This window comes from Paramisgurnus dabryanus, chromosome 19 (assembly GCF_030506205.2).
Source record: "Paramisgurnus dabryanus chromosome 19, PD_genome_1.1, whole genome shotgun sequence".
In the NCBI taxonomy this organism is placed as follows: Eukaryota; Metazoa; Chordata; class Actinopteri; order Cypriniformes; family Cobitidae; genus Paramisgurnus; species Paramisgurnus dabryanus.
The window spans coordinates 10,644,995-10,661,017 of record NC_133355.1 but is presented as its reverse complement, the minus strand read 5'-3'; the positions used below and the strand labels follow the sequence as shown (position 1 = coordinate 10,661,017).

Here is a 16,023-nt window from a genome sequence, read left to right as displayed (position 1 = left end):
GATAGCTCCATTAGGGTGGGGGATTTTAAACAAGTGGTTTTGCACCTATTTGGCTCCCCCTACTGGCTTGACTTGCAAACTCATTACTGATTGGTTGACTTTGCTGACACTGAAAAAATGTAGCCAATTATTTTAAAGTGGAGGGGCAGGGAGATGCCTGTGATGTCATAAGCATCAGTTTTTCAGATTGGGCCGTTTTCTGGCTGACATTTCTAAAAGAGGAATTTCTATGAGACTGAGATGTTTAGCATGTCTAGAACTTTTTGTATGTTTGTGAATGCGGGTAGACTACCATTATTCAACAAAGACAAGGTAAAAATGGTTTATCATTTTCTGTCCCCTTTAAATTTAGGGTCTGCATCACTGGCGCCTGTCTTGTTCGTCTCCATGAAATTTAGCGCGTTCCCCCGCCCATCAATCAATCAGTATCCGTGGCGTGCGTTTATCACCTTGGATTATTTTTTATATATATTTTTTACTAGGTAATGGATATGATTTAAAATACTTCAAACAAAAGGTAAAATTACAGATTTTAAATACTACTTTGTAGAAGTACATAAAAAATACTGTAACGCAGGTAAATGTAATTCATTACTTTACACCTCTGTCTAAAATATCTAATGCAGTATTGCTTTTTTTTGGTAAATAGTTTTCCAAGCTTGGAATTTAACCTAAACCCAGATCATTTAATATGATTGAGGTTGATTTTTTTAGTTTTATTGGAAAAGGCACTAATATTACTTGTCCATTTAATCCAGGGTGGCCATCTGATTGCTGGACGAGCTGATCAACCCTTCAGAGGTGAACTACAGATCATACTGAAAGGAAACCATCTCACACCAGATTGGCAGTTGCCTGGAATAAACCAAGGGTCTAAAGTGCTGGGTAAGGGCTGGTTAAAAACATATAAATAGCTTAAATAATGTAATTCTTAAAAGGGTCTGCATAGAAGAAATTAGGAAAGACAATTGCCATTGCAATCATACAAATTATAATATTTAAAGAAACACTGCTGTTTTCCAGGTGTGTTTGGATCTCTTGATCTGTATGGCATGCCACACAATGTATATCACACTAAGCTGGCCAACACAGTCCAAGCTGGAAACAACGCTCTCTCTCTGGAGGAAACTGTTGACTGGAAGGTCAGACCTTTAACTAGGGATGTCAATTTAATGTGTTAATATAGTGTGATTTAATCATAAATAATTAAAAAAGGTAAAGAAAATAAATGAATTGTGTCGTTGTTATGAACAATTGATTAAGCATCATATTTAACATTATCTTATTACATACAGTATATCAATGTGCTCTCTACATTTGCTTCACTTTAAACACGTTATCCTCTTTGTTTCCATAAAACACACTCTTGTGTTAAATGATTTTTTTACCTCCAGGTTGTGTAATGTTTGTTCTTTAATCAAATAAACGTTGTATGACAAACATATATTTATTTCAGAACTGACATCTAGTGGTTAGACTAGGTATATACACATATCATGAAATACTTATCATGACAGGTTGGAGATCAGATTCTGCTGTCCACCACCAGTTATGACCCATGGCAGACAGAAATCCGCACCATAACTGCAGTCTCAGATGATGGCCGCACACTGATCCTGGACCAGCCTTTATCATACACACACACTGGTTAGCACTGAGCACTTTCAAATGTTTAGGACCAACTTTTGCAAAACCATGTAATGTATCACTTACCAGTAATACAATTCTTGGTTCCTGCAACCACATACCACAATAACAATAGATTCTTCCAAACAACAACTTTGCAAATTTGCATTTTTTTACCACTTTTAATGGATTCTGCCAACAAACCGGTACTTGGGAATGGGATTAAGCGGATTTGAAGTGAAAGTATTTGATGAACGTATAATACGTGCTGAGAGCATTCAGATAATAACTGAATATCTTGTTTTTGAGGTGGTGTTTAGTGGCTTTTGCATCTGAGCTCCTCATATGTTGTCCGAAAGTGATTCCTAACAGAACAACCCTATGCTTACTAATTTACAAAATATTGAAAGATCTTGTGATCAAACAGTATATTGAAATAGTTGCAATTTTATATGTATTTTCTAATGCACAACATGGCTGTGGTAATATAGGACAAAGGTACATTGTGCCAGGATCTTCTAGAAGCTATCAGCTTGCAGGGGATGTGGGTCTGCTGACCAGAAACATCAAGATCGTTGGACAGGAGTATCCAGCCATGAACACACAGTCTTATGGAGCAAGAGTACTGGTGGCCACTGTCCCAAGAGGAGAATTTCATTACAGAGGTATAAACATTATAATACAATACTCACAATAGGGATGGAAGAGGTTTGGTTCTTTTATTTGAACCTTTAATTAACCAGAAGAGGGCCATTTGATCGAACAAAAACCAAAAGAAGACAAATGTATTAGCTTAAAAAATTTACATCACACACTTCATATTTAACACCTCTTACAAGTGTGTCAAAATTACTTGCACATCATAAGTAAGTAAAACTTAAGCTCACCTGTGATATTATGTGTTACAGGAAGAGCTCAAATCAGAAATGTTGAGTTCTACCACACAGGACAGGAGGGATGGACCGACCCATCAGATCCACGTTACTCTCTGGCGTTTTTGAACCTGGGAAATGTAAAATAAATATCTCTTGATTTTTATGCCTGGTTGATGCTTTTCTACACACCATATTCAAAATTGTTTTAAACTGCAGTGATCTGCTGAAACCAATGGTTAATAAATGGTTATGATTTGTATAGGTGGCTGGTGAGTCCTACATCAAGGGATGTGCTTTCCATGATGGCTTTGCTCCTGCTATTGGGGTGTTTGGAACAGATGGACTCAATATTGATGACAACGTGATCCATCACACTGTTGGAGAAGGTGTCTAATCAAAGGAAATCAATATAACAAATGTAATCAGATAAAGTATACCGATATGATATAATGCGTTTGTCTTTTGCAAATATCCTTCTTTAGGAATCAGAATATGGGGCGATAACAGTGCTGTCCGGAGAAACTTGGTCACTATGACACTGTGGCCAGGATCCTACAATGATGCAATGGAGACTTTAAACACTGAATGGAATGCAGCTATTGAGGTACAGTAAAAATGGTGATGGTTAAGGTTACTAAAATGTCTATATTTATTTGTCATGTTATTCACATGATATTACATATTACATAGCAAAATCAGAACAATAATCTTAGTCTTAATTATGATGGTACAATAAAATATGTAGTTGGTTATTGCCCTCCCAGGGTATATAAAATATCAGCATATATTTTTATGACAAAATAGAAACATTGAGTACTATAGCTCTCCTGATAAGGTAAAATATACCTACATTAATCACAATTACTGTTTATGTTTTAGGTTAATGAAGCAACCAATGTGATTATTCAAGGGAATATTGTTGCTGGTTATGAACGAGTGGGATTCAGAATTGATGGAGAACCTTGCCCAGGTATATAAGTGTATTTAAATAGATTAAACATACAGAGTCTTTGATATAGTAGTAGTAGTCATAGTTATTAAAGTTGTTAGGTAGAAAGCTTACATGTGCAGTCTCTTTAAACTAACTGATACTTCATTTCTATTATATAAAAGAATCAGATTCAGTAGCCCGGTGGAGTCAGAATGAAGCACATGGTGGTCTGTATGGAGTCTACATGAATAAAGACGGACTTGCTGGTTGCTCTCAAATCCAGGGGTTCACCGTTTGGAAGAATTTTGATTTTGGCCTTTACGTACAAGTATGATAAACGTCTTAATTCAATACCTTAAAACTCATTAACAATAACCATTAAGTGTTGTATACAGTGCCTTACATTGCTCTTGTGGGCTATAAATGTTGTCCTTCTGACCTTCAGGTATCTATGAATGTGTACATCTCTAATGTGACTTTAGTTGATAATGGTATGGGCATCATGCCTATAATCTACAGTCCTCCATCTATTAGCCACGAATACGCTGAAAAATCCGTCCATGTACAGGTGAGGATCCACAGACTGGTTCAGCCAAAAATATCAAAGTGCTTTCTCATTTTAAAAAATTGTTGTTGTCATTAAATAAGCTTGATAAAATTTTTGATTAATATGGCAAAGATAACGAAAAGGTTATGGGTGTAATCAAGAACATCAGTGTTTAGTCAACACAACGCTTTAATGAGTTTCCTGCATTAGGAGTCTCTGATTGTGGGCAGCAGCCCTGATTTTAACTGTTTGGACAAACTGGCAACCAGTGAGACCTATGTTGCACTCAGCAAAAGCCACAGGGCTCCACGACCCCCTAAAGGTACGTATATACACGCATGCGTACATACAGACTGTATATAAACATTTTTATAAAATAGTAAGTACATTCAACAGTCCTTTATTCTGAATGGTCAATAGCTGTACAGTATTTTATTCATAATAAAAAATGGCTGTGGCCACTGCACCCAATGATTCTGTGTATTACTGTGCTGCACCTTAAGCAACCCTGCTTAGCAACATAAACATGTTGCTGTTAATAGTCAGTCAGGGACTGTTATTTCCAGCGAAAGGAAAAATTATAAGTGATTTTTTTAGGCTACTTTAATAATTGAACAGTGTGGAAACGTTCTATGAAAGAAATAAGGTATTCAAGGCTAATGCTCTATTTATGAATAAATCACGGCTCCACTTTGCGTTGTACCTAACAACAGCCTTCAGCCTACACCATGTGTATATAGTATAAACCAACCTGATCTCACAAGTTTCCATGGTATAGTCCAACCCTGTATCACGAAACTTTGTGAGACTGGGTAGCAAGGCACGTATGGACCAGCGTGACAATGTCACGCTTTGCCGCATGTAATGCATGAGCATGTCACGCTTTTCTGTTTGTGTCACTGTGACGTATTGGTTACTCAACTTTTTTGTCCTATTTTCCAACCATTGTCGCCTCTGTTTAGGGTTAGTTTGGTGCTTGCATTAGTATGTCACTTTAAATATTGGTATATACTATTTTTTTTAAGATACAAGACTTATTCTTTTATATTTTCTAAACTTTAACCAATTGTCGCCTGACATTGGGGTTAGAGCTGGGTTTGGGTAGGGATGTCATTTTATGTAAATCTAACCCTATACAGAAACGGCAATGGTTTGAAAATAGGACAAAAAAGTTGAGTAACCAATACGTGACAGTGACACAAACAGAAAAGCGTGACATGCTCATGCATACGCGCGGCAATGCATGCCTATAGGTACATAATTTCGTGATACTGGGTTGTAGTCACAGAATATTTTGCTTATTTATCCGTGTCATTGTCACGGATCTCCACATTTTTCCGTGTCCATACCACAGACTTTCTTTTCAGTGTCAGTTTCACGTATTGGTTACTCAATTGTTTTTCCTATTTTTAACCCTCGTGTGGTGTTCATATTTTTGTTACTTAGACAATGTTTGTGGGTCTAGTGGACCCACGGCATTATTCGTATCCTAAAACAATCCAGTCATACAAATTTATGTATAACTGTTTACAGATGTTTATTTTAGCCTTATTGCAAGTAATATAGACAGAATTTATGGTTAATATTTGTCATTTGCCACTAGTAGAGGACTATTTATAGATTAAAGTGCTATTCGTTTTTGTGATAATATGAATAAGAGAAGAAAATTCTATTCTCTCCCAGATATTGGGGAAAAACATGTTTATCTTAAGTAAGTATTTATCACTTTTTCATCTCAAACACGTTTTTTATCACTTTGATGTTTAAGTCTTTGAACTTAGTTTGAAATTGTACACATTTGTGTCAGTTTACACAGCACAATCCCCATCTGGAAAGATGCTGTATCATAACACATCATCCACATTGAACACATAACCTGTTCATGCCAGCCTACACAACACATAAGAAGCAGATTTTTACCATGTAGCTGTGTTGCATATGCATTTCTTGCATTTTATAGACATATACTGTGTCGTCCTGTCCATCTTATGTCCACACACACTGCAGTAAAATGTGTTGCTATTGGCTACAACCTAAAATGATAAAAATGCTTGGATATAAAATTTTACTTTCTCTATTTCTACTTCTCTATTTACTTTCTCTCTCTCACGCACTCATACACACACACACACACACGTGCGCGCACACACCATAGGTTTTGTGGTAAACCCATGGTTTTACAAATGGTAATCAATACACCAATTTGCCATGATAACTACACTTTTACTATAATATAAGCATGAATATTTTTTGTAAGGGAGATAATGGGAAAATGTAGAATGGTTCCTGTTAGACAAAAGGTAAAGTGTTTGGGACAGTGGGGCCAGATGAGTGTTCATGCTTGATATATAACATGTTGTATCCTTGCAGCATTATAGCAAGTGCAGAAGGACAAAACTCTGACATGCATCCATCACATATGTACAGACATATATAAAAACACACTCATGCACTCACATCAGTCCCAGATAGAAGAAAAACAGAGTAAAGTTACATAGCACATTCAATTTTTACACTCTTATTAACCCCGGGTCCAGTGGACCCGAACACCACATATGTAATATAAATGCGTAGGGGGGTGAACAGTGTACAGTAATTATTAATTTGTTTATTTTTATGTTCTTTATAGAAAATGAGCCAAGGCCAATGAATCTGAGGTTGAAACAATAATTAATTGCATAATTTTTCTTTTAGTAAACATTAAAAACGGGTCCCACAGACCCAAACACCACACAAGGGTTAAACCATTGTCGCTGGGGTTTGGGTTATGATGTCACTTTAACTATTGGTTTATACTATTTTTTTAGGAGTTTATACAATTGTCGCCTAATGTTAGGGTTAGAGTTGGGTTTGGGATGCCATTTTATGTAACAGAAAGTCGCTCTAACCCCAAACCCAAGCAACAATGGTAAGAAAATAGAAAAAAAAAACCTATTGAGTAACCAATACGTGAAACTGACATGGAAAAGAAAGTCCGTGGTACAGACACGGAAAAATGCAGAGATCCGTGACAATGACACAGATAAATGAGCAAAATATTCTGTGACTATTACACGGAAATTTGTGAGATCAGGCTGTATATACATACGGTATTTTAATTGTATTGATTTAGTATAACTAATGTTCTTTCTGTGTACAACAGGTGGCAGGTCTGGAATTTGCTGGCCGACGTTTGAATCTGATCACAACCAAGCACCACAGAAACCTCACCCTGGACTCACGAGCTACAACGCCATAGCCGGTTTACTGACGGTCTCTGGTGAGACACATTCTCTCAAAATGTGTTCAATCTCCTGTTTCACGTATTAAATTGTCTACAAGCTGCTAAAATATATAAAATTGACACTCTGTCATTTTACTGTCTGTTCCTTCCACCAGATACAACATTTGTTGGGTTCAGAAATGTGTGTTCCACTGAAAGAAATTACATGTTCATGACCAACCCAGGAAATGAGGACCTACAACATCCAATCAGTGTTGAGAGGATCTCTAAGATAGACAGCACTGAAGAATCTCTAGCGTTCATTCATAACCCTGATCTCAGGTAAACTGAAGGCTTACTGTTCATCAATTATCGCTTTAACATCATCCGGTTATTGCAGGCATTCCAAAAAAGACAATTTAAAGTACAGGTGACTGATAAAATTTAACTTCTTACCTTTTTACTTCTTTGTTTGCTCTTATTGTAGTAAAGTGAACCCATCCGACTGTGTGGACATGGACTGTGATGCTAAGAAGAAGACTCTGTTGAAGGATCTGGATGGAAGTTTCTTGGGTGCAGTAGGAGCAGTGGTGCCGTATTCAGAGTACGAGTGGAACGGAGACCCGCGGCATGGATTGGGTGATTACCGCATCCCTAAAGTCATGCTCACTGCTCTCAACGGCAGCCGCATACCTGTCAATCAAATAGCTCCTAATAAAGGTAAACATTATTTACATTGACGTAAGAGAGCCATATTTTATCACTCTTGTAATTAACATGTCTGTCTATGATGTTTGTGTTTTACCTGTACAGGTGTGATCAGAGACTCTTGTACATACATGAACACCTGGCAGAGCTACAAGTGCTTTGGACTCAATTATCAGATGCTGGTTATTGAAAGTATGGACGCAGACACAGAAACAAGACGTCTTTCACCTGTGGCCATCCTGGGGGACAAATATGTAGATTTACTGAATGGTATAACCAACTAACACCTTATATTATTCATTTAACATCCAACATTACCAATCATGTCCAAATACAGTAAAAAAAATTATAGTTGTCATTGTGAATTTTAAAATATTCTTTTATTTTTAAACTTATTTCTCTCATCTCAGGCCCACAAGACCACAGCTGGTGTACAGGCTACGCCTGTAAGAAGAGAGTCTCTATGTTTCATAGCATTGTGGCCACCAATAAGTCCTTTGAAATCTATTTCACCAGCACAACACCACAGAAGCTGAGACTGATGATGCTCAACGCTAAAACTACAGAGGTTTGTCTGTTAGATAGACACTACAATAAATAAAATAAACACAAATGATCTAAAAGGCAAATTTACAGCTAAATATCTTACTTTGCAAGAAATGTTTCCTGAGGTTGATTTTGCTAAATGTTCTGAGAAGTATTAAACATCCCTTGTTTTTAAAAAAATATTTTGGTAACACTTTCTATGAAGCCCGTGCTTGTAATGAATTATAGCCCCCTTTATAATTGCTTATTGATAATTATTACAATTCTATGAATATATTTATAAAGACACAACAACACCTATACCCCATTATAAGAACAGATATAATAATATATATTCTTATAAGCGACACATTTTCTTTTTCAATGTTATTGTTATAATGTCATTATATTACAACTTATTATTAATTCAGATTTAGTTATTTGTCAAATAACTAAATTGTTTTCTATTGTTGTTAATAGCCATGTTGTGTATTACTTATTGTGAGTCATAGAGTTATTAACCTCTATAAATTCAATATTGATGGCTTCAAGTAAAGTGAAAGTACAGAACAATAATGACTATTATAAAGTAATAAAAAAAATATAGAAATTGAAATACTAGTAAAACATAGTAACATTATTTTTTCAATAAATATCATCTTCATGATTTCCTAACATTTGCATTAGGAAAACTGTATTGTATGCTTTCACTTTACTTAAAGCCATCAATAATGCATTTATTAATTAATTACATTTAATAACTGTATTATGATTCACAATAAGTAACTCACAACATGGCTATTACAGTAACAACAATAAAAACAATTCAGTTATTTGACAAATAACTAAATCTGCATTACTAATAAGTCGTAACTAATGACATTATAACAATGCATTAAAAAAATACACTAATTTATAATACATACAAATTAGTGTATAATTGATTATGAGCATACACACTGAAAAAGCAAATACATCACTTATAAGTAATAATAAAAATATTATAAATGTAACTACTGTATAACATTTATAATGGGGTATAGGTGTTATTGTGTCTTTATAAATATATTTATAACATAGTAACAATTACCTATAAACAATTATAAATGTGGCTGTAATTCATTATAAGCATGGGTTTTAAAGAAAGTGTTACCAATATTTTTTGCTGGGTTTATGAAATGTTTGCCAAAACATTCAAGTGAAAGTTTATGCAAACACATATCTATGGCATCAACTTATAGACAACTGTACCTTAATTTCCATATGGATTTGTTTAGTATATTTGTGCACTAACCTTCACTTCTTTTCTCTACAGGCTGTTAGGGTGGCTATATTTTACTCAAACCCTCAGCGGTTAGACGTGTATTTAAACGACAATTTAGTCGCTCCAACTAATGCTCAGTGGAATCCAGACACCAAAGATTACACACAGCTTGAGCCGACATATCCAGGTACAGTACAGTAATAGAAATGTATTAAATAATAATTATATATATATATAAATATATATATATATATATATATATATATATATATATATATATTTATATATATTACAAAAAAGTTCTATTTGAAATGCGTATTGTACCAACATAACTAAATTCACCCATTTTTCACTCTTTAGGTGAATATCTTCCAAGTTTTGACTCTGATCACGGTTCGAACTTCTTTGACCCAGACTACAATATGTTGTACATACTTCTCCGTGGCTCACAACCGGTCCAGATCCGCACTTCCGCGGTTCTTTTCGTGGCCTTCAATCTCCCGGCCATGACTGAGGCAGAGTTCTTTGGACCTAATCTGGTCAGAAATCTGGCTGCATTCCTCAGAGTACCACCGAATATGATTCGAATCACCAAGATCATCCGTGAGGGCAGCAGTGCACGAAGACGACGTGCGACTGGACTGACGGTGGAGATTCAGATCAGTCAGCCACCCATACAGACCATCAGCACCGACAACACAAACACTATCGACAACACCACCAGCACCACCACTGGTAAGGCAAGATAATAAGGTCAATTATTGAAATTGAATAATTAAAAGGTAAGATCACTTTGCAGTGTATAAAGTACCATTATTAACCTCTGTTGAAGATGACCAGCAGTTTTCGGTTCTGAGGAATGCTGCTGATGAACTGGGTCGTGCTGCTGTATCAGGCGATCTGAGTCAATCCATCGGCTTCAGTGTGTCTTCCCTGGACATGATCACCCCTCCACCCCCTTCCAGTGACCCATCCTGGAGTCAAGTAAGATATTTATTAGCTCATGCTGTCATGAATTGTTAAGATCTAGTAATAATAAAGCACACCATGCTGTTTTACTTATTTTGTTTGTCTATAAGGTGGCCACTCAGGAGGTGACTCGTGAAGACCCCCAGGTGTTGTCAGTCAGCACAGTGTCTTCACTGATAATTGTGGTCCAACCGGTGGCTGCGTGGTACCCTGGACCCCTCAGTGTGCAGCCCAGCATCATGGCTGTGGATGCAGAGGTGAGACAGAATCAACTCCTTCTGACCTTGGCTTAAAAATTGTTACAAATCCTACCTTAAGAATCATTGGCATCCATCATTCATTAGACACAGCCACAGTAACCTCAAATGGCTGATAGGGATATTCATTCAGAAAACGGGCATGTGCTTTGTCTGTTTTCAGGGTAACTGTGTGTCTGTGGGTGTGACGAGTTTAACAATCTCAGCTGTACTCAAAGATGCTTATGGGAATCCAGCAGAGGGACTTTCGGGAAACACCACCATCCTGTTCAGTGGCTGCTGGGCAAATTACACAGACCTCAGCATCTTAAACACTGGTGAGTCCTCTTATCTGTGTAAAAGAAAACATTAACAGATGTTTTATTTAGTTTAAATGTATTTTGATTTGAATCATACATATAACCTAAGTCATCAAGATTTAAATAATCATTCTTAAAGTTTGACTTAAATCAGTTATGATTTTACAATCCTTAAAAAAGGTGTTGATATTAATTTTGGATCCTGGAGTTTTTAGAAATGGTGAGCATCTGAGAAGCCTGTCATTTTTCTCTGTATCTTTTTATAGGTGTGAACCTGAAATTGGCATTTAGTCTGAATGAATGGAATGCTGAGTCGAGATCCTTTACTGTCAGAGAGGGGACCACTCCTGCTCAACCCCCAGCTACAACTCCTGGCCAACCCCCAGCTACAACTCCTGCTCAACCCCCAGCTACAACTCCTGCACCTGTGGTTGTCACCACAGACTTTCCATGCATCTTTGACTCCAGTCCGTCAATCTCATCACCATCTGTGTGTCTGCTCGTGCTTTTAACTGCTCTACTCCTCCTGTTCAGAGAAACCTAGAAACTGAACCAAACAATGTAAAAACTACAATGTGCCTTCTCTGTCCATCATTATAAATACATGATTATTGTGGATTTATTTCTGTTGCTTTCTCATAATTCAAATATGTATCCTTCATTTCTATATTATCCATATTAAGTGTGAAAAAAATTCTAATGATTACTGCAGAACAATACATATATTACTTAAAATACATATATATTAAAAAAGTAAGATATTTTTGAATTTTTCAGTAAATAATCCTATTGCTTTACTTTGAACTATAAAGGCTTCTGTCATCATTAAACATCAACTTGAGCATGCTTGTTATGGCTGTTATTTTTTGAACAGTAGAATCCAGTCAAGTGTTGTTATTATGACCCATCACTAGAGGTCGTTAAAGTCCAATTCTCAAACTCTACCTGCCTCTGTAGAGGGAAAAAAAAAGGCCATAGTCTTTCACTGGCTGCGTTTACATAATAGATAATCTGATCTAACTCTTATATCAGTTTAAATCTATTACACTTGATTTCAAATTACACCACTGCAAAAAAAAATTTGTCTTGTTTTCAGTAAAATATCTAACATTTTTAAAATCAAGATGTATTTTCTTGATGAGCAAAATTACCTAAGAAAATAAGTTTTTCAGACAAAAAAATAAACAATTTAAGTGAATTTGTGATTAAAAAAGCAAAAAAATCTGCCAATGGGGTGAGAAAATGTAGCTTAAATTAAGTGTTTAAGAAAAATGGAAACTTTTTTAAGATTTTTTTTGGCAGATATTTTTACTTGTTTTAAGCACAAATTCACTTAAATATTGTATTTTTTGTCTATAAACTAGACTTATTTCCTTTCTTAATTTAAGACTTTGTAGATATTTCTACTGAAAACAGGACAAAAATGCAAAGTAAGAAAGTCATTTTTTTGCAGTCAAATGTTAACGGGACTTTTAAAAATATTTGTTTTACTGAAAACAAGACAATAATGCTAAGGAAGAAAGTCATTTTTACAGTGAAATGTTTACGGGACATTTAAAAATATTTGTTATACTGAAAAACAGACAAAAATACTAAGTAAGAAAGACATTTTTTGTAGTGAAATTTTTGCGGGACTTTTAAAAATATTTATTTATGTATTTTACAATACAAATTATTTTATTGATAAAAGCCTGGCAAGAAAGAAACAAATTAAATAACCATAAGAAACAACAATCAGGGTGTATTGTCAGGGATATATGAATTGTTTCCATAAATTTTTTATTTTCTAGGCAATTATACCAGTGATCTCCAAGCCTCCACGCTTCCCATTTTTTTCCCATTATTTTTTGTGCCTTCACAATAACAGAAAGTGAAAGTAAATATTTAAACCATTTTTAATCACAGACTTATGGCCCTGAGCACCTTTACACATTAAAAACACTTAAAAATAAAGGTGCTTAAAAGGTTCTTTACAGCAATGCCACAGAATAACTTTTTTTGTATTTTTTCAATACAATAATTATTGTTATATTATTAATATATTTATCTGCTTAGATCAATTATTATGCTTGACATAATTACTCAACGAATAATCAACATGGCAAATTAAATTAAGTGTCAACAAAATATATATTATGTTCTTGAAAACTGTCCACTTTTTAGATTGTTTGGGACACAAAGTGAAAATGCTGTCATTTGAATCCACCCAGAGGGCAGGTACTATAAATAGAGTAAGTTGTGTTAGTAAGATTAGTTTGTGTGTTTTCATAAGCGCTAAACAGGTAAGTGTCTCTGAAAATTGATTAATGTAAATTTTAAAAACAGTATACATTCAATTTCTAATTTAACTTGATGATTTATTCTATTTTCATAGGCTAATCTCTTTTGAATAGGGTCATAAAATAGGGTCATAAACTGTCTTTAGCTTCTTTCAATACGATGTATTATGTTTTCACATTAAAAAACTATACAAAGTTTGATATGCACCATGTTCAAAATGCACTTTGACATTTTGCATATTAAAATAATGCTGGATTCAAAATAATCAGCTTAACTTTAATTAAATTTGTCATGATTTTTTTTATTCATTATCATCTTTAATTTCTGTATATTTTATGACAGAACTGAGTTTGTAAAAATCTCTCATGTAAGAATGTCTAACCTCTTTTTGAACTTACACAATTAAACCAAACTTACAGAGTAATCGCAATGCTCTACCTCTGACCTATACAGGAGCACTTTTATATGTCAAAAGGAAAATTGTATTTCATAATTTGTGATCCCTAATAATTTAATACTACATAAGGTACTGTATGTAGGGTTAGTTGGTTGAATTTCATTAATATTATGAAGCTGTGCTATAGCCTATATAATATTAACAGTTCAATGGGGAGTAAAAAGATTTCTAACAGTAATCTAATAGACACTTGTGAACACATGTATTATAACCCCTTTGTTTTTGGTGCAGAAGTGCAGGTCACATTGCTTTGAGGTGTGAGAGCTGTGAGTTTTGGAGAAGATGGGTCGCAGGGGGCGGCAGATGTATCTGCCGCTTGCTGTTTTTATATTACTGTGGAGCTCTGCAGGTATTCACTTTCTTCAGGTTTAATTTATTCATATCAGCTGCAACTTACTAACTCTCCAAAATGTATCATGCTATATTTCTCGCCCTTTTAGTGATATCACAACATTGTCAGTCTACAAACAAGACAGACATTAAATATATTCCAATTAAAAGTTTTCGTTATTACTCTTGTGTCATTCAGGAGGGCAGCGGATTACCCAGTTAATCAACTATTCTGGCAGCGTCAATGGAGGAACAAGACTGACCATAAAGGGGGAAGGTATAATTTAATAACGATTTTCTCATTTCAACAAAAACAAAAAGGATTTTTAATACAAACTAACATGATGTAATGTTATTGACTAAAAAAATGTTAAGTGATTTCTAAAATACTTGCTAAGTTATGATTATTCATTCATTCTCAGGTTTTGCCCAAGCCAGTCAGTTCAGTTTAAATGCAGACGACCCAAACGTTGGCAACAGTGTGACTCTGGTGTCTCAGACAAGATCGATTCCCTGTGATGTTGATAAATACTCCAGTCACTCCAAACAGATCACGTGCTATACAAGGCAAGCAATTACCTACTTGTTTTTTTCCAGTTTTCGAAAACACAGGCTTATGTAAAAAAATTATTTACATTTTGTGCCAATTGCACCGCTCAATTATTCCCATCGTCCCGTGCTGAATTTACTTTGCATAATCTACTCTTGCCAATCATTGAACTCGTGAATCTTGCCAATCATGTGTTGAGAAAGGTCCTGTTATGGGTTCTTAAATGGTTTGATTTTATTTTACCATTAATGCTGGGATGTCACACGTTTAGTATCATTGATTGAACATCTGCGGGTGATTTAAAGCAGGCTTCTATGCTCGGCAAATATCAAACCTAACTGAACTGGAGATGTTTTATAAGGAGGAATGGTCCAAAATACATTTATCCAGAATCCAGACCCTCATTACAGGCTATAGGAAGCATCTTGAGGCTATTATTTCTGCTAAAGGAGACTCTGCTAAATATTGATGTGATTTTTCTGTTGGGGTGCCCAAATGTATGCACCTGTCTAATTTCGTTTTGATACATATTGCACATTTTCTGTTAATCCAATAAACCTGTGCCCTTCAGTTATTTGAAAGATTAAAATTGCTGATCCAAACACCCTAATATTTATAAATGCAAATGATCACGAAATTTCATTATATAGTCACGTATTTTTTTGATTCTTTTTTCGTGCTATTATCACGAAATTTCGTGTTTTTTCGTGATCGCATAACGAATTCCTGTTTTCGTGTGATTATCACGTATTGGTTACTCAACTGTTTTGTCCTATTTTCTTACCATTGTCGCTTCGGTTTAGGGTTAGATTTACATAAAATGACATCCCTAACCAAACCCAACTATAACCCCAACGCCAGGCGACATATAAAAAAATAAATCAGAAAAAAATAGTATAAACCAATATATAAAGTGACATTCTAATGCAAGCACCAAATCTAACCCTAAACCGAAGCGACAATGGTTTAAAAACGAAAACAGGAATTCGTTATGCGATAACGAAAAAACACGAAATTTCGTGATAATAGCACGAAAAAAGAATAAAAAAATACGTGACTATATCACGAAACTTTGTGAGACTGGGTAGCAGCGTCAGGGGTGACCAAACGTTTGCATGCGACTGTATATATAATATTTGTATATATGATATAGTAATTAAATTGTAATAGTAATTTAAGAATTAAAAAAGTAGTATAAGATTT

The 16,023-nt window shown here is 35.0% G+C and overlaps 1 protein-coding gene and 1 pseudogene across 1 annotated transcript in view; both read left to right on the top strand.

The window, feature by feature from the left end:
• LOC135778249 (fibrocystin-L-like) overlaps positions 1 to 12,045 on the top strand; it is an 88,652-nt gene extending 76,607 nt beyond the window's left edge. The window contains exons 57-78 of the mRNA XM_065288719.1: positions 759 to 885; positions 1,024 to 1,142; positions 1,518 to 1,647; positions 2,118 to 2,291; positions 2,535 to 2,638; positions 2,764 to 2,887; positions 2,984 to 3,105; positions 3,381 to 3,471; positions 3,615 to 3,760; positions 3,878 to 4,000; positions 4,190 to 4,301; positions 7,122 to 7,238; positions 7,358 to 7,523; positions 7,669 to 7,901; positions 7,995 to 8,159; positions 8,300 to 8,457; positions 9,730 to 9,865; positions 10,039 to 10,413; positions 10,511 to 10,662; positions 10,758 to 10,904; positions 11,068 to 11,221; positions 11,470 to 12,045. Of these exons, the coding sequence (XP_065144791.1) occupies positions 759 to 885; positions 1,024 to 1,142; positions 1,518 to 1,647; positions 2,118 to 2,291; positions 2,535 to 2,638; positions 2,764 to 2,887; positions 2,984 to 3,105; positions 3,381 to 3,471; positions 3,615 to 3,760; positions 3,878 to 4,000; positions 4,190 to 4,301; positions 7,122 to 7,238; positions 7,358 to 7,523; positions 7,669 to 7,901; positions 7,995 to 8,159; positions 8,300 to 8,457; positions 9,730 to 9,865; positions 10,039 to 10,413; positions 10,511 to 10,662; positions 10,758 to 10,904; positions 11,068 to 11,221; positions 11,470 to 11,747 (3,453 nt within the window). The 3' untranslated portion in view covers positions 11,748 to 12,045. The remainder of the gene's footprint in view (positions 1 to 758; positions 886 to 1,023; positions 1,143 to 1,517; positions 1,648 to 2,117; positions 2,292 to 2,534; positions 2,639 to 2,763; positions 2,888 to 2,983; positions 3,106 to 3,380; positions 3,472 to 3,614; positions 3,761 to 3,877; positions 4,001 to 4,189; positions 4,302 to 7,121; positions 7,239 to 7,357; positions 7,524 to 7,668; positions 7,902 to 7,994; positions 8,160 to 8,299; positions 8,458 to 9,729; positions 9,866 to 10,038; positions 10,414 to 10,510; positions 10,663 to 10,757; positions 10,905 to 11,067; positions 11,222 to 11,469) is intronic.
• Positions 12,046 to 14,168: 2,123 nt separating this feature from the next.
• Positions 14,169 to 16,023, top strand: part of LOC135778240 (fibrocystin-L-like) — a 56,768-nt pseudogene continuing 54,913 nt past the window's right edge.